This window comes from Phocoena sinus, chromosome 10 (assembly GCF_008692025.1).
Source record: "Phocoena sinus isolate mPhoSin1 chromosome 10, mPhoSin1.pri, whole genome shotgun sequence".
NCBI classification, from domain to species: domain Eukaryota; kingdom Metazoa; phylum Chordata; class Mammalia; order Artiodactyla; family Phocoenidae; genus Phocoena; species Phocoena sinus.
In genome coordinates, this window is record NC_045772.1 from 75,315,765 (window position 1) to 75,335,262 (window position 19,498).

The following is a 19,498-nucleotide window of genomic DNA, read 5'->3' on the forward strand; positions in this document are numbered from 1 at the left end:
AATCCTTCAAAGCCCAATGTAATGATTATTTCCCTCCGGGAGTGCTTCCCTTGGTTATTATAATAACTAGTTATTGAGCCTTTAAACTGCCTCCTCTCCATATCTTGAACTCACTATTTGTTCAGTTAGTCCTGAAATAAGATATGTAATGCAACTATTTGCATATCAATTTATCTTTCCAATGATTTTCATTTTAATTTTGGAGAGACAGTACATGTAAAAACTTTATAACTGTGAATATGTTTGTGAGGCTGACTGTAGCCAGTCATCAGAAAATGATCTTTATCTCCGCAGCTCTATGTCTGTGGAACCAGGTTGAAGAAATCAAATATATAGTGCCTGACCTAACCTCAGTGTTAGCTTTTTTTCATGAGCCCTTTTTCCAAGTATGGATTCAGAAGATTGTCACTGTGAATGTTTCACCAATTACATTGGTATGTATAAGAATGAAATAAAAGTCATCCTACTTGAAAGAAATTTTATGAAACATGATATTCTAGACTTTATAGTAGGCTTTCAAATAATTATTTGCCCAAAGGCACAAAAGTTGTTCAAAGGTTAATATGGGAATTTCATTTTTATATCGAATTACAGTAAATGAGATTACCCATAAATAAAATTTTCAGAAACTCAAAGCATTTCTCATTTTAAGCCAAAATTATCACTTCAAACATTTTAAGGGTTTTAGATAAAAATAACTCTAAAAAATAGTGTAAACTTCTCTACCTTCTTAAACAAAACATATAGGATAATTATCCCTAGCTTGATGACTCAGTCATCATTTTGAACATCAATTACTCTTCCAGTCTGTAATAAAATATCATTTTTAAGTTACTGAGTAGTTATTAGTGTTAGTTACCCTTGATACAAAATGATTCTAGATTGCTATCCTTTTTAGAATACAGTATTTGCTTCTTTTTTATACGCTTTGTGTCTTTGTAGCTATCATTTATCTCTGCCTTTGCTAGACCTAGTGCTGTTAGTTTCCCCATCTTTACATTTCACATGTGTGTTTTGAACTGCTATAGACTGATATACCAATTAAACATTCTTCTTAGAATTTTGTCTAAAATAGTAGTAAATGGGTGTTGAATAAGAGAAGATGTAGTCTCCTTATATAAGAGAATTTTATTGCATAACTTTGTTATATTTATGCTGTATGTTCAGAGAACTTTCAATTTATTTCCTGGTTCTGTGCTGGGCATTAGAGGGTTCAGATTGTTCAAACTAAGACTTTCCTTATAAACTTCAGTGATCTGGGGCAGACAGAGACAAATAAAACTCAACCTCATTCTTGGAGGTGAGCTATAAACACACAGACAGATTCAGTGGTGGGTACTGAAATCAGTGCACATTGTAGCTCAGAAAACTGTCACCAGAATCTGGAGTTCTGATGTTACTTTTGTGATGGGACCTTTTTAAAGGTCATACAGCCATTACCTTCGTTAAATTCATTTCTCATAGTTATCTCTTATATTTCTTCCAGATTTAAAAAGTTGAAGGATATTAGTATTTATCCTAGAGAGTATTTTGCCCTTTTCCATATGTAGGCAGTTTTAGTTCTTTCACATTCATACTTCCTGAAGGAAAAAAAAATTATTCTAATGAAGATTCAAATTTTTGTGCAGTTATTATGCATGCATACTCTACATTAATTTTCCCTACTCAGTTCATTCTAGTTTCCTTAAAACTCCTGACTATATGGAATTTAAATATTTAAGTAGATTTCTTACTACTGCTGTAACAAAAAGCCAACTAGCTTGTCATACGAAGTTGCTCAGAGATGTCCTTTAATCATGCTCTTTGCTTTCAATTTATTTAGGCTAGTTCTTTGGTCACTCCCCAGTTTAACCTCTTTATATTTGCCAATACTCATTAATAGTCAAAATTATGTGGAAACTGAATTCATAGAAAGGATCTTTGAGAGATGAGACTAAAGATAGCAAACTTTCTTTGTTCCAGCCAGTAAACATGTGATACATCTAAAGAAACAGAAAAATTACTTCTACAGATGGTGTGATGTGTAAAAATAAAACCATATCTGTCAGACATGTGAAAATGTTGTATTTACTAATCCCTTTAGATGTTTGTGTACTTTTTTCTGCTTATATGTAGTTCATTTCCTGTTGACTTCTAAGTATTTCATCTCTGAGATCATGTCTCCTATTTCTTTCCTAGCTTCTCCATCACCATCCCCACCATGTTTCTTGGTGGGACTGGTATCTTGTTCTACATTTATAAAGGGATCCCTTAAATTTTACCAGCTTTCAACAAAATATGCCTACTCTGATTGATAGTTCCAGGGAGGTGAAATGTCCAGTAAGGGAAAGAAGGATGGCTACCAGATAGAGAACTTCAGTCCATTGACTGAGCCTAAAGAAACACTTGGAAAAAGAGAAAGAGAAATAAAGAATCAGATAAAAATAAAATTCAGACTTCTTTTCTTAGCTCTTTATAGCCTACTCTCTTCCTCCTCAACTGAGATCTTCAAGGGCAGAATCATGCCATTTCTATTTTGGTATCTATAGCACCTACCAGTGCACTTAGCAAATAATACTCAATATTTACTTGGTGATGAAAAGAATGAGTACTAGAAGGAGGTTGTACTCTTCCTGTTTTTTCTCAGGCCTCTTATCCTTTTGGATCTTTCTCGCTATTTTGGATCTGCAGCAATCAAACAGCCCAGAGGAGACCCATTTGGATATACTTTTGTTTTAAAATAATTATTTTCTTACTATTTTTTCTCAAAAAATAATGCTTTTTATTATTTTTTCACTTGTCCAGTATTACTGAGCACCTGATATGTGTAAGGCCCTGCTCCATGTGATAGCAATGAACAAAACAGCATGCCTTATCATATGCCAGATACTGTGTGCCTTGGACTTTATTTACATTATCTCAATTGAAAACCCCTGGGGAGACAGCATTTTCCACAATCTGAAAATGAAGTTTCAGAGATTCAAAGCTTAATTAAATTTCCTAGGATCTCATAGCCAAGAAGCAGAAAACAGGAATCAACTCAAGTTTAACTGACTCTAAAATTTATACTCTTAATTGCTGAGCTCTACTACTTCTAGACCATGAATAAAGAAATGGGAATTACATAAATCAGAAGTTAAACTGTAAGGATAAGTCCAATAAATGTTAATAATTCTTCATGAAGAATTTTTAAAAAACAGTTTTATGGACCTGGATGCATAGAAACTTATTTCCCCCCATATTAAATCTACCACAGTTTGTCTTACCAGGAATATGTATATATATTTTTTATCTGAAGGATGTCACTTTATTTTATTTTTTTTTAACATCTTTATTGGAGTATAATTGCTTTACAATGTTGTGTTAGTTTCTGCTGTATAACAAAGTGAATCAGCTATATGTATACATATATTCCCATATCTCCTCCCTCTTGTGTCTCCCTCCCACCCTCCCTATCCCACTGCTCTAGGTGGTCACAAAGCACTGAGCTGATCTCCCTGTGCTATGTGGCTGCTTCCCACTAGCTATCTATTTTACATTTGGTAGTGTATGTATGTCCATGCCACTCTCTCACTTCGTTCCAGCTTACCCTTCCCCCTTCCTGTGCCCTCAAGTCAATTCTCTATGTCTGCATCTTTATTCCTGTCCTGCCCCTAGATTCTTCAGAACCATTTCTTTTTTAAGATTCCATATGTATGTGTTAGCATATGGTATTTGTTTTTTTCTTTCTGACTTATTCACTCTGTTTGACAGACTTTAGGTCCATCCACCTCACTACAAATAACTCAGTTTTGATTCTTCTTTTGGTTGAGTAATATTCCATTGTATATATGTGCAACATCTTCTTTATCCATTCATCTGTCAATGGACACTTAGGTTGCTTCCATGTCATGGCTATTGTAAATAGAGCTGCAATGAACATTGTGGTACATGTGTCCTTTTGAATTATGGTTTTCTGAGGGTATATGCCCAGCATTGCGATTGCTGGGTCGTATGGTATTTCTATTTTTAGTTTTTTAAGGAACCTCCATACTGTTCTCCATAGTGGCTGTATTAATTTACATTCTCACCAACAGTGCGAGAGGGTACGCTTTTCTCCACACCCTCTCCAGCATTTACTGTTTCTAGATTTTTTGATAATGGCCATTCTGACTGGTGTGAGGTGATAACTCATTGTAGTTTTGATATGCATTTCTCTAATGATTAGTGATGTTGAGCATGCTTTCATATGTTTGTTGGCAATCTGTATATCTTCTTTGGAGTAATGTCTGTTTAGGTCTTCTGCCCATTTTTGGATTGGTTGCTTGTTTTTTTGATATTGAGCTGCATGAGCTGCTTGTATTTTTGGGAGATTAATCCTTTGTCAGTTACCTCATTTGCAAATATTTTCTCCCATTCGGAGGGTTGTCTTTTCGTCTTCCTTATGTTTTCCTTTGCTGTGCAAAAGCTTTTAAGTTTCATTAAGTCCCATTTGTTTATTTTTGTTTTTATTTCCATTTCTCTAGGAGGTGGGTCAAAAAGGATCTTTCTGTGATTTATTTTATAGAGTGTTCTGCCTATGATTTCCTCTAAGTGTTTTATAGTGTCTGGCCTTACATTTAGGTCTTTAATCCATTTTGAGTTTATTTTTGTGTATAGTGTTAGAGAGTGTTCTCATTTCATTCTTCTACATGTAGCTGTCCAGTTTTCACAGCACCACTTATTGACGAGGCTGTCTTTTCTCCATTGTATATTCTTGCCTCCTTTATCAAAAATAAGGTGACCATATGTGCATGGGTTCATCTCGGGGCTTTCAATGCTGTTCATTGATCTATATTTCTGTTTTTGTGCTAGTACCATACTGTCTTGATTACTGTAGCTTTGTAGTATAGTCTGAAGTCCCAGAACCCAGTTCCTCCAGCTCTTACCAGGAATAATTTGATTTAATTCCTTTAAACAGCTCTTTGAAAAGCATCCTAAATGTGCATTGTTCACACTCATTTTCATTTGTCCACCATCTATACAGCCACACACAGCAAATTTATCTATACTTGAGTACTGTGGACAGTTTTATTTTACAAATGAAACAAAGCAGGTCAGCTTTTATCCAGATTAATTAATAATCTTTTCGTTTCTTCAAAAACTGCACGGAGAGCCAGCTATGTACCTTCATTAAGATGTAAAAATAAGATAAATAAGAGCCGTGCTCTCCTAGACCTTATATATTGGAATTGGGGAAACAAAAAATAAATGAAAAAGGTAATTTCTGGTGATGAGAAGTGCTATGAAAAAAATGTGAAGGATATGTGAATGAGGTGGGTATAGGATAGGAAGAGGGAAGGCCTCACTGAAGAGATGCTGTTTGAGCTGAGTCCTACATGGTGAGGAGGAGTCAGCCATGTAAAGATATGAGAGACAAAAAGAAAATGCAAAGGTCAAAAGCAGGAACAAATGTCATTTGATTGAATAACAGAAAAAAATCTCTTGTGCCTGCATAAGAGTGAGCTGAGGGAGAGGCAAGAGATTAATAGAGTGATAGGTGGGTCCAGATCACATGGGGCCTCCTTATATGTATGACTTTGTAATGTATTATCTAAACAAACACATATTTAATAATGGAAATAGACATTCTTAATAATTATATCAGGGCAGTAGGTATAAATCTGGAATTTCTTAGATTACCAGGATTTATAATTACCCCATTTATATGCCTAGGTAAAGAATTTGAATTTTATTCCAATATAGTTGTGAGCCTTTAGATGGTTTTAAGCAGGAAAGTGAAATGATGTGATTTGCATTTCATAAGTGATCACTTTGCTTTTGAGATCAGTTTTAGAGACTACTGAATTAATCCTGGCAAGAAGTGATATTGGTTTCAATGAAAGTAATAGAGCTGAAAAGAAAGTCAGTAATTTTGTATATGTTTTGTAGATAATGTAGACAAGACATGCGTTCGATGTGTTAAGGGTGAGAGAAAAAGAAGAATGAAAGTGACTGCTAGGTTTTTGCCTACAGCCTTTGGGTGAATTATGATATCATTTTCTGATTTTGGAAAGATGACAGAGGAATTGGTTTCAGAAGATGATTGGGAATGAATACAATCAGCAGTTTGATTTTGACTGTGTTAAGTTTGAGTTTCCTATTAGAAATACAAGTGGATATATCAAATGAGCAACTGGGATATATTCTTTTTTCTTACTCTATTACAGCTTTTTTGCAATGCAATCTGTATCCTCAATAAAACAATTTAAAATGGCATTCAAATATTCCACTAAAGCGATTTTTCACTCTATTATATTTTGTTTTCAATATCTGGTATATGAAATTGCTAACATTACCAATTGCCTTTCTAGGAAAGTATAGACCTGGGTGAAATCATGTTTTCCCTTTGTTATTTGCCAACTGCTGGACGTATGACATTGACAGTCATCAAGTGCAGAAATCTGAAAGCTATGGATATCACTGGCTCATCAGGTATGCACACAATTGGCTAGTGGGTTCATTCCCAAATAAAATATTCCACATAGACAAAGTTATATATGGCTCTTGAATTACTGAGTTCATTTGTCTGTCGTGGGACACTATAAAAGTAGAAAAAAGAGATTACCAAATAAAGTGCTCCAAACACCTCTTTAGTTTACATTATCATTATGAAATTTTTAAAAAGTATTATCAAATAGATAGACTTTGAACTTGGGTTTTTATTTTTATTTATTTCTCTACTGATTTAGTTCTTTCTCAAACATGCCTTATTTACTATACACTTCCCTGCTTCCAACTAGTCAGTTTCTTATAAAGGAATATCCTTGGACTTTAAGCCATTCAATTTAAACTTGTGTTACTCTACAAGTAAGAGTCCTAGGAAGACATATTTAGACTGAATTTATCTCCCTCACCTGATCTGCAAAGAAATAACAACATTCCAAGACCACCATTTGCATTTGCTCTCTTACCACCTTTCTAACTAAAAATTTGGACAACAACAGGGACTGAAAGAAATAATAAAGTAAATAAATACTCCTTAAAGTTTCTTAAAGATATTCTTGAAGAAATTTCTCTTGTGCTAACTTTGTTAAAGAGGTAAAATCACATCATTCTCTTTAATCCCTTCATTTAAATCACCACAGTTCTGAAGGGTTATTTGTAAGTTAATAGGTAAACTCTGGCACAGCTCTGTGGAAGAAAAAATGATAAAGACAGAGTAGGGAGTTCAGTAGCATTTGTTGAATTAAACAAATAAGAAATAGTAATGGAGATATAGTAAAAGATGACATGGGGAGTAGAATCTATAACTTTCTGGTTCTTCAGAACAAAGAAATAAACTAAATTTGCATCACAAAAAGTATGAGGAAACTCTCAGTTCTAATGTAGAGAGAACTCCAGGATATACTAAGTGAATAAAAAATGAGGTACAAGAGGGCTTCCCTGGTGGCGCAGTGGTTGAGAGTCCGCCTGCCGATGCAGGGCACACGGGTTCGTGCCCCGGTCCAGGAAGATCCCACATGCCGCAGAGCAGCTGGGCCCGTGAGCTATGACCGCTGAGCCTGCGCGTCCAGAGCCTGTGCTCCACAACAGGAGAGGCCACAACAGTGAGAGGCCCATGTACCACAAAAAAAGAAAAAAAAGAAAAAGAGGTACAGCATAAATATGGATATCATGCTCCCTCCTATGTAAGAATGAGGAATCTTAGAATATATATCATGTTGCTAATATTTGCATGAAGAAATACTTGAGTGATACACAAAAACTGAGTGGTGGAGAGGTATGGGGACAGATGGGAGGGAGACTTCTCACTGCACATCTTTCTCTATCTCATTTTTGAACTATGTCATGAATTTTCTATTCATTTTTTTTAATTTGCAATGCATAGTTGAAATATAAAGATAGAAAAAAAGCAAATAAATTCCACAATCATTTTGGTGAAAAGGTCATAGGTAAGTAAATGCTGATGAACTTAAACAGAACACTGCAAATTATTGTTTATTTTACTCTTTCTACCATGTATCAAAAGAGAACCAAATTTCAAGACAAGTAAACAACATCAAAGTTGTAATTAGGTGCAAGACTACTTTTTATTTATATGAAGCTTCTCATCAGGGGAGCGCATGTTTTGAGAACATCACCTCATTAATTCTCACAACAGCCTTGTGAATCAACTAAGGAGCCAGTAAATTGTCCCTGTCACTAGTAGAGAAATGTCATCAGAGACATGATGGGGGTAGCAAACAATAAACTAGGACTCGTTCTCATTGTTAATGAGAGGCCTAGGCCTGGAAGCTCATACATAGAATTATATCACAAAAATAAGCTTCTTCCTTAGAACATATTTCCTATTATTAAAACATTGAAAAGTAAATAGGAGTCCGTTTCTGCTTTATAAATAAGTTAATTTGTATCACTTTTTTTAGATTCCACGTATAAGTGATATCATGTGATACTTCTCTTTCTCTGTCTGATTTACTTCACTTCTTAGTATGATAATCTCTAGGTCAATCTATGTTGATGCAAATGACATTATTTCATTCTTTTTTGAGTATTATTCCACTGTATATATATACTACATCTTCTTTATCCATTCCTCTGTCGATGGACGTTTAGCTTGCTTCCATGTCTTGGCTATTGTAAATAGTGCTGTAATGAGCACTGGGGTGCATGTATACTTTTGGACCGTGTTTTTCTTTGGATATATGCCCAGGAGTGGGATTGGAGGATCAGGTGATAGCTCTATTTTTAGTTTTTATGGAACCTCCATACTGTTCTCCATAGTGGCTGTACCAATTTACATTCCCACCAACAGTGTAGGAGGGTTCCCTTCTCTCCACACCCTCTCCAGCATTTATTGTTTGTGGACTTTCTGATGTTAGCCATTCTGATTGGTGTGAGGTGATATCTCATTGTAGTTTTGATTTGCATTTCTCTAATAATTAGTGACGTTGAACATCTTTTCATGTGCCTTTTGTCCATCTGTATGTCTTCTTTGGAGAAATGTCTATTTAGCTCTTCTGCCCGTTTTTTGATCCGGCAGTTTGTTTTGATGTTATTAAGTTTCACAAGCTGTTTGTAAATTTTGGAGACTAATCCCTTGTCGGTCACATCATTTGTGTATATTTTCTCCCATTCTGTGGGTTATATTTTCATTTTATTTATTATTTCCTTTGCTATGCAAAAGATTTTGAGTTTAATTAGGTCCCATTTGTTTATTTTTGTTTTTATTTCCATTACTCTGGGAGATGCATCAAAAATGATATTGCTGTGATATGTCAGAGAGTGTTCTGCCTATGTTTTCCTCTAAGAGTTTTATAGTTTCCAGTCTCACATTTAGGTCTTTAATCCATTTTGAATTTATTTCTGTGTACAGTGCTAAAGAATGTTCTAATTTCATTTTTTCACATGTAGCTATCCAATTTTCCCAGCACCATTTATTGAAGATACTGTCTTTCCTCCATTGTATAGTCTTGCCTCTTTTGTCATAGATCAATTGACCATAGGTGCATGGGTATATTTCTGGGCTTTCTATCCTGTTCCATTGATCTATATTTCTATTTAAACAGACTCACAGACTTAGAGAATGAACTTATGGTTACCAGAGGGGAAGGGTTGGGGGGACAGATTGTTAGGGATTTGGGGATTGACATGTACACACTGCTATATTTAAAATGGATAACCAACAAGGACCTACTGTATAGCACAGAGAACTTTGCTCAATATTATGGGACACCTAAATGGGAAAAGAATTTGTAAAAGAGTAGATACAGGTATACGTATAACTGAATCACTTTGCTGTACATCTGAAACTAACACAACATTGTTAATCAACTGTACTCCAGTATAAAGTTAAATGTTAAAATAAATAAATAAATAGGAAACAGCCATTGAACATTTCCCTTTTACCTTGTTTTCCTCTATATACCCTATTTCCAGCCATAAAATGTGTTTTTCCCCCTTGATACAAATGCTTATGAAATACACAGAAACATTTTTCTAGAGCCTAAAAATCATCCATTTCATTCATTTGCTCAAATAAATTAATGTTGCCATGTTTTTGGCTTATTCTAAGGAAATAAGTTTTGTTGCTTTGTTACATTGATGGAAAGAGAGAAAAGATGGTTGTGGTGCTACAGTTGGAGGGTAACTATAATGAAAAAAAAAATGAAAGTAGAGCAGACACTGATTGTTTTGACCACCTAGCATACTCACCCCAATGCCAATACCCTCTCCCAAAACCATGCCTCCTTTTTATAAAAAAGATACAAGAAGTAAGGCTTTTTAAAGAAACTTTTGATAAATATTGTATAATTTTCTACAATACTGTAACAGTTTTTCTACTTAAGGTGGCAGGGGTAAGAAAGTAGAGATCAGTCAGCTAGGGCAGAACTTGTTAACAATTAGTTGACCTCTTTGGCCCATAAAAATATAGCCCGACTAAAATTTTATCTTTCCAGTTGACATTATACAGACAATTCATATGAGGAAACTTCCCTGAGAACATCTGTAAACCAAATATCACCTTTTCATTGTATACTGTTGAGCATTTAATAAATGATTTGTAGTGATCATTTCTTCAATCAAACTCTTTATCAAGCACTATGACTAAAAAGTTACTAAGATTAGTACTTTTTCCAACAATTCAAGACAATTCCCACATAGTTTTTGCTAATTTCAATTCACTGTGATTATATATACTTATCTAGATACAATGTTGCTCTTTCATAAATTTTAGCCTTCTTATTCTAAATCATTTTGAAGGAAATTAAATTTAATACAATTATTTTTACTTGTTAGGATTACATTCCCTAGAAATCACTTGGGACAAAACATGTCCTCAAATAGCTCTGACTAAAAGACACATTATAGTTTAGACTGGCTCTTGATAAACTAGTGATTTTTCTCTGTTGTATTAAACACAGTGATCAAGTTAATTCTTTTCTAGTCCATTCAGTAAGAAGTCCTAGAGAGTCTATTGCCCCCAGTTATGCCATTTGAATTTAAAACCGGTAACACTAAAGGGCTTAATACACTACTTTTCTTATTTAGTAACAATTAACCACAGTTTTATTTATGCTTTGTACTATTACTTTCATTTTAATAAAATTGCCTTCCCGTGATAGATCCTTATGTCAAAGTGTCTCTGATGTGTGAGGGTCGAAGATTAAAAAAGAGGAAAACGACTACAAAGAAAAACACTCTAAACCCTGTGTACAATGAGGCCATTATTTTTGATATCCCTCCGGAGAATGTGGACCAGGTCAGCCTCTCCATTGCAGTCATGGATTATGACAGGTACGTTCATCCCTCTACTCACTGAGTAACAGCTACATTTAGTCATATGCAGACCAAATTCAGCTTTTCAGGTTATTTACTGCTACAAGAGTTTTAATTTAAACTGGAATGAATAAAAATTATTCATTCAAAATTAATTTTATTCTATGTTATTATTTATCCTTTATCTTTTCCAAAAGACATCATTCTTAAGTTGAAGGACAGGATACCTGCAGATGGTGAAAGAATGGGATACATTATAGGAAGCACTTTTGTGAAGTCTTTTACAGTAACAACATAAATTACAATCAATGTATTTTGCTTTCCCAGCTGGGCTGGAATATGAATACCATGATACTGAGCTCTATCATTAACTAGCACTGTGAAAGGGCAAGTTATCTCTTAGAAATTCACTTTTCCATTTGTAAAACATCAGTGTAATGTGCAGCTGTGAGCAGTGAGTATTAACGGTAGAAGGTGAATAGTGTCCATAGCGTTATGCCTTGAGGCTTTCACACCAGTCTTAAATCATTGCTTTGTGGATAGTTCTTTCAGTTCACACACTTTGATTACTTCTCCTTTCACAAAATAAATGGCAAACTCCCTACTGAAGCTCTGAAGCTTCTTCCTGCTGCAGCACCCACTCCTTCCTTTTCTGAAATGTTGCCCTGTATCAACATTTCAGATACAGGTATCTCGTGTATGCGAGATATCTCGTTTACGCGAGATACCTGTGTATCTCATTTCACCCATGCTTTACAGCCCTGCTCAAGGCACCACTTCTGTGTCTTTCTTGGCTAACCAATCTCTTCTCCCTCTGAACTTTTGTCCTACTAAAGGTTTATATATCTTACTTGATCCTTGCTATATACTTCTTTTTATTGTTTTGCTTTTTATATTTATAAGACTTTCAGAAAGGAATCCTGTATGTTTAACCTACAAAATTATCAGCACATAGGCAATGTCTTATTTTGTTCTAATGATAACACAAGTGGGACAGAATACACATACACAAATATTCAAAGAGTGTCTATTTTATATCATTATGCAAATGGCAGTAACCAAGACCCTATAACATAGAGACATTAAAAATGGTATCCTCTGAATGAGAGCTAGAAAAATGAAGCGCTGAAAAATACAATGATTTATACCATCTATTTGAAATTAGTTTATATCACAGTTTACAAAACAAGTTGATACAATTTAAAGAGATAGAGAGAGAAATCTTGAATTAGTTAAAATGGCAAACTTTAAAAATGTTGTAATGTTTTCATCAGAAGCCCTTATTCTGCTTTACCAAAAAATTACTCCTATTGATTTCTCACAGCATAGATTGCAGATAAATACAATTGAGGATTCGTCACCCAAATAATTTTAGGGAAATGGACCCTGACAATATATATAATAGAAAGATTAAAAGTTATTTCTAAAATATGCTTTTTTGGGAAACTTCATATTAAAAGAAAAGATACTAAGCCTACATATCTATTAATACATCAGTGACAGGAAGAAAGTAATGAAATGTCCTAAAATCATCTCAAAACTTTCCTTATAGATAGATGTATGTCAAAATAATCCTCAAGAAAATGCCTTTAAATTCCATTCCATTCTTGAAAAGCAGCTTACCATATGTATGCTTGAGTCAACTGTCTTGATTCAAGTCCTGCCTCTGTCTCTTACTAAATGTACAAAGGCAGGCAGGTCCCTTAACTTCTGGGTGTTCAATTTCTTTGTCTGTAAAATGAGATGATGATAATGATATTCATGGTCATGGTGTGAGGATTAAGTGAGTCAGTGCATTTAAATTACTTAGAACAGTGTCTGGCACATAACAAGCTCTTAAAAAATATTAACATCATTATTATTTTGATTTGTTGCTATGAAAACAAAGTATGAATAGAAAATAAGAATGTTGCTCTGATACTATGCAATAATAAGTCAAATGCCATGGTTCAAAATGTAGCCCTGCCCTGTTTAATTGTAATACAAGCAGTAATGTTCACTGACATATCATTTAGAATCAATTAATTATGGTCATTTATACAAGAAAGTGGGTATTGAGCTCTTGGTAAGAAATGTAGGCATCAATATAAAACATTAAACCTTTTGGAAAGAAGGAGATTAGAGTTACATCACTTAAAGTTAATAGGTCTGCTACCAAGAAAGAAACTCATCACGTAGGTAAGGGCCAGCTGGCATTTCTCATTCACACTATTCTTATTATTGTGAAATGTTCTCAATTTACAGAGCACTAAAATGGTTTGTGTGTGATCCTTTTACAGATTCATTTTTGAATGCTGATCCTGTTTAGTAAATTTTAGCCTACTTAAGACTTTTCATTTGATCTGAAGTAGTTTAATATGTAAAATTATCTAGAATTTACCACAAAGTCTACTCTTTTAATCATAAGTTTAAAATTCTGTTTAAGGTGTGTGAAACTTATCTTTGAATGTTGGAATGAAAGCAAAATATTCTCCAAATCATAGGGTAGGACACAATGAAGTCATAGGAGTGTGTAGAACAGGACTGGACGCTGAGGGTCTTGGGCGAGACCACTGGAATGAAATGCTGGCCTATCACCGAAAACCAATAACACATTGGCACCCCTTGCTGGAGGTAAGCTCTGGGACTCTCTCACATCTACTCTCTTCTTTATCTCTTGCTTAAATGTTATTTATCTGCTAACACTTCACTAATGTTTTATATATTCACCTATTTTTTAAAATAGATATTGTTCTTGCTTTTGTCCCACAGACTCTATCATCCAGTATGAAAAGTTCTGTGTGCCTTGTTGGTTTTTAAAAACCACTAAACTTTCTGAATTTGATATTCCTTTACAGTAAGCCCATAAAAACTGCAAGCCTATTATTTTCTTTGCATTGTCTGAAAACTCATATCAGTGAGTGGTGGAGCAATCAAGTAAATTCATTACTAACTGGAAACTGAATTTTCCAGCTTCTTTTTTGTGAAAACAGCTACCTCACCTAAACTTCTCCAGAATCCCTAAATAGGGGTACTATCACCTAATACAGCTCATCTATGTAAGGGGACAGATATACATCCACTGACTCTGGTCAGGAAGTAAAACGGTTCACAGATTTTTAAAAATATTTTTTGTCTGAGTTGAAAGCCTGGCTCTGCTGTGTGACTACATATTACACTCTGTAATAGCAGTAAACTCATAGAGTAAAACTAAATAAAATGCTGAGTGCTTAGTACAGAGTATGGCACAGTGTTTGCTCTAATTATAACTAATATTAATAGTTATATTAACCAGAAGAAGTATCAATACCAGTTTCTATCAGGATTTTTAGCCATGAAGGCAGTTGTCAGAGACTATGGGAGTCTCTTGAAGAGTCTCAAAATAAATAAATAGAGAAGAGTCTCAAAATAAATCATTTATATGACCTGATTAACTGAGAGGTAATGCAGGTTGATAAAAGGTTGTATGGTAGAGGGTGGAATTCATGCAATTTAATAAAAAGTTATGATAGCCACATAGTAAGTGAAGGATACATTGCCATCTCTCCCATGGATAAGGTTCTGCTTCTTGTTCTGTCACTAAGCACAGGGTTGAATAGGAGAGACAGAGCAGTGTAATTAAATGTCAGTGAGCCCTGGTTCTAAGCTCAGCTTAGTCACAAAAATGTGACCTTGGCTGTGTTACTCAATACTCTATAGGGAAAATTCGATGAACACTGTATAAACAGCACATGCTCAGACAACAGAGGTGAACTGTCACCATAGATAAGATATCTGATTTATTATATTAATGTTCCAAATCTTTACCTCACTTCATCATTTAATGTAAATCATAAAAGACAGACAGACATGCAAATGCACATTCACACAGCACTTTCCCCTAAGTAATAGCTCAACGAGTCCTGAGAAGGTTGTTTCATTTCAACAATGTGTATTGTCTAAAGTATAGTCTACTGCTTTACTATCCATTTCCTGATTCTCATCTTTGTTTTCATGTAAAGTTTGAAAAGTGAATATTAAATCTAAGAATCTAGACATGAGAGTAAATTTTTCTGGGCAGAGAACCACACTGAAGGGAGACATGGATTCTAACCCTTGCTCCTCCTCTGGCTGTCTAATCCTAGGCAGACCACGTACTCTGTCTGCAGCTACATTCTCCCATATTTAATGAAAATAGAAATGCCCACCCCTACAGAGTTCATAGGAATGATGTAGGGAGAAGTGACATAATGTGGCCAACAACTTTTAACTAATGAAAGGACAGATGTTGTATGACCCAAGGCATATTATACTTATGACTGTTTAATAAGAAGTTATACATTTATATGGTGAAGAGGAGCTATGAAATAGGCATGTGTTTTTGTCTGAGAACTTGTGAATATTTTTCAGTCATCATAGAATATATAGGAAGAATAAGCTACAATATGGGCCTCAGAAGAATATCCCAGATATATTTTTCTAGCAGCTCACTATCAGAGGACAAGTGGGCCAAAAAGATTATGTAAATATACTTTCTCTAGCAAATAGCTTCTTTTTTTCCAACTCCTGTACCTACATTCACTGATCAAACAGAACATAGGGACTGGAGACCTAACAACTGGCTGGATTTTGAATTGTGGGAAAGTGTACATGTGGTACATGTGTAATTATGTTTTGTTGCCACAGCAGGGATTAAAATGAGAAGGGAACAATTATTCAAGAGCTGAGTAAGTTAGTAAGAGGAGACTAAAGCATCACTTGGAAAATCTGGCTACTTGTACCTAGATACAAAAGTTTATTCTATTGTAATTAAACTTTTAAAAGACACATAATATTTAAAGACCATGAGAAATTATTCTTTATCACTCGTGGCTCCCATTTTCCCAGTCCCTCTCATCTCATTAATTGCTCCTATAAAAATCACCTCCTGCCTTAGAGCAAGTGGAATGCAGTCTCTTGTGTCTTGAACCTTCTTGTTCTTACCCAGCAATTGCCCCCGACTGTAGTAAACCATTAGTTATTTTACAATAAGAACTAAAATCCTGTGATAGAATGTGAAATGAATCTGCAGTTGCTCTGCATGCCATCTATGTACCATGCGCTACCTACATCTCTGTTAGATGTTTGTGTCCCCTCATGATACCTGAGAAGGTGAGTTCTGAAAGGCATGGGGAGTTATGTACATTTTCTCTTCAGAGGCTTGCATATCAGGGGTGAATATTCACTATTAAAAGGTAACAACAATTACCCACTTTATTATTTTTTACACTAGATCATATATTATGAAATTATTATCTTTCAGTTACCTGGTCGGGCAACCAGTTTTGATAGTCAAGGATCCTGTCCATCTCCCAAACCACCTTCCACACCATAATGCTTTCAAAATAAGACCATTATAATAAGGACCCAGGACCGTGTACTCATCAGATCAAAAAAAAAAAAAAGTGGAAGATTTGGTCTCATTTAAAATATATCCTGATAATGAACAAATGATGTGTAATTTTTATTTACCTTTTTTGTCTGTTTATTAACTTTGGACATCTTGATGTATTTTACTTGAATACAAATGGTCCTTACATAAGGCTTTTTATTCTTTGTGTCATATGCCAATTAGCACAAAGAATGTTTTCACTGAGTTGTAAATTCTTTGCATAAGCAAAGAATACATTTTTTGAAAATAATCCATACTTATCTAAAATTAAATAGTTAATGCTGCTATTGTATAAAGAAGCACATGTCACATATGTATGGTTTTGACTTTATTAAAACTATGTTCATTTCTAGCTGTGCACATGTTTCTATATATACTTTAAGGGAAATTCTGAACTTTACTCACAGCATTAAATCCTTGAATAATCAAATTAATATTACTTATCTGATAATATATTCTTTCATTCTCAACAAAATCTTTTCTTGGTGAAGTTCGGCTCTGCTAAACTCAAAACTTTTCCTTTCAAGCTTGTTCTTTAATATATAGAGAAACAAAACTATAATTTGAAGAACCTCTTTGAGTATAAACTTAAGGAGTAATATTTAGTAGCTGGAAAACGGAGATTAAGCTATTTGGGCTACTATTTTCTATTGTCTTAAAGTTACATTAGTTCAAACATCTGTAGCACTATTTAACTCCTATTTTAAAAATTCTATTACTCTTAATCTCAAATGTAGCATTAGTATTCCTAAGTGAATAGAATCAGAACTCATGAGTCTTCATAAGGTTCTCAAGTACTGTGACATGTTTATTTTGTGACATAAAGCTATCACATAGATCCTGTATTTCTGATAGGCATACTGACACCAAAGGTACAATAAATGTCTGTGCTCATTGTCGTTTGGATTGTACAGAGTAATGGGGACTTTTAAACTCAAACAGAAGTAATTTTTAGAAGTGGGTATTTTCTTAAAGAAAAAAATGACATTTTTCAGCAAATTATAAAACTATACCATAAATAATACAACTTGAACATTTAATAAAAATAAATAATTCTTAAGGCCCAGACCCACAGTCTTTTGTGAAAGGCATTTGCCTTCATAAGGATCAAGGATCAGGTCACTAGTCGTAAAAACTATGCAAATGTTTTTACATGACAGAACTTTCTTTTAAATCATGTCAACTTTTTATTGTCTTGTTTCTGGGCCTTATTGGAATATATCTATATTGAATGACCCCCAACCTTACTTTTGAGATGTGTACCATAGATAGTGCATATTTCAAGCTTATCCCAAGAGAGAAGGTTAAACCCCACCCCCCAAAAAAAAACTGAAAAGCAAGAAAATCTGCAGGTAGGCTATAAAAACATATTCATCAGAATGAGAAAATTTTATCAGCAATTACAAAGTTTTGATTTTAGTAAAATCCTTTATTTTTAAATATTAAAAATACAAAGTTTCAAAAATCTTGAAATTTTGTATGTTGGCATCTCTCATATGATGGTATTACTATTAATTAAGATGTAACTATTTTACACATTAACATTTTAAAGTCAAACACAGTTCCCTAAAATTTTTCAAAAATGCTTGTGCCATCTTAATGAAAACTATTCCTGGTTAACATTTTCTAATTTAAAATAACTAAAGAAACCTGTTGGACATACCTGGTTACCTTATCAAGCCTAAAAGAACCACTTGCTATAGACAGAATGAGGATGACACTTCCATTTTGTAAGTCTTTGTTTTACTGGAAAATAAAATTGTCAAATGGGAAGACTCAATGAAATAACATATTTGGAGACAATTGTTTATAGGTATTGCTGCAACTTACAATTAATTAGCAATTCTATTTCCTTAGTATAATAATTATTTTCACCTGAAAATATATTTTAAGAGCTTTATATTCATGCTTTTCTTTGCCTCCTATGGAGATAAAGTCAATGTTTATGATGAAAAATGCAAACAATCAGCCAAACAGGAGACGTTAATATGGCTATTGTAGATTAAATGTTTAAGGTAATTTTTTTTAATGTTTCCTAGGGATTAGAATAAACTCACCATGACTGAGCATTTGTTAATCTTTGAGAGATTAAGGAGAGAAAATTAGTAACTCAGATTTCATGCATCATTTAAAATGCATCATTTAAAATATTATAAAAATGTAATTCTACCATTTTCAATACAATACACCATCACTCTGCACAGTCGTGCATCCATACAAACATAACTTATCCTCTTTCTACCTGTGGTTGAAGATGGAATGTTTTTCATTTCAGTATTTAAAGTAAGGTTTGATGTTACAGATATCCTCCACTAATTTGTGTGGAACACCACATTTTAATGACAGCACTGACACATTATGAAGTTACAATTTAGGTATATAATGAATACCTAATTCCAGGGACTTATTCAGGGACTTGCCAAACATAAATCTAAGAAAAAGGAACAAGTGTTGACTAATTAGCATAACAATACTGATGTTCTTTTTGGTTTTGTTTATTTTACCTGATTCACTAAGTAATCAGGTGAATGAGGAAATTGAGTATGAAAAAATATTAATGTTTGTGGAGTATATAATCTTCTCACAAAAATCTGAACAGCTGATGCTTTTTTTACCCTGGTTTCTTAATACTTTTATGGACAATTTTAATTTTTTTGTCAGGTCAGCCCTGTTTCTAGTACTTTATTTTACATATAAAACTTATGATGTTAATACATTCATAGTTCAGTAAAAAATATCATCAGGACTAGTTCCAAGGAACTAGAGATGGGAACACAGAACCAAGCACCCACTTTCTTATGCAGTTTTTGGGAGTGATTGCATGTTCTAGTTACTGGAGGGAGCTCACAACTGATTGCTACTGACTCAGGTATTAGATAAAAGCAAAAT

At 34.0% G+C, this 19,498-nt stretch overlaps 1 protein-coding gene across 1 annotated transcript in view; it reads left to right on the forward strand.

Moving 5' to 3' along the window:
• The window catches only part of SYT10 (synaptotagmin 10), an 89,717-nt gene extending 73,108 nt beyond the window's left edge, over window positions 1–16,609 (forward strand). Inside the window, exons 4-7 of the mRNA XM_032645992.1 lie at window positions 6,312–6,432; window positions 11,067–11,238; window positions 13,704–13,833; window positions 16,481–16,609. Of these exons, the coding sequence (XP_032501883.1) occupies window positions 6,312–6,432; window positions 11,067–11,238; window positions 13,704–13,833; window positions 16,481–16,552 (495 nt within the window). The 3' untranslated portion in view covers window positions 16,553–16,609. The remainder of the gene's footprint in view (window positions 1–6,311; window positions 6,433–11,066; window positions 11,239–13,703; window positions 13,834–16,480) is intronic.
• Window positions 16,610–19,498: the final 2,889 nt, after the last annotated feature.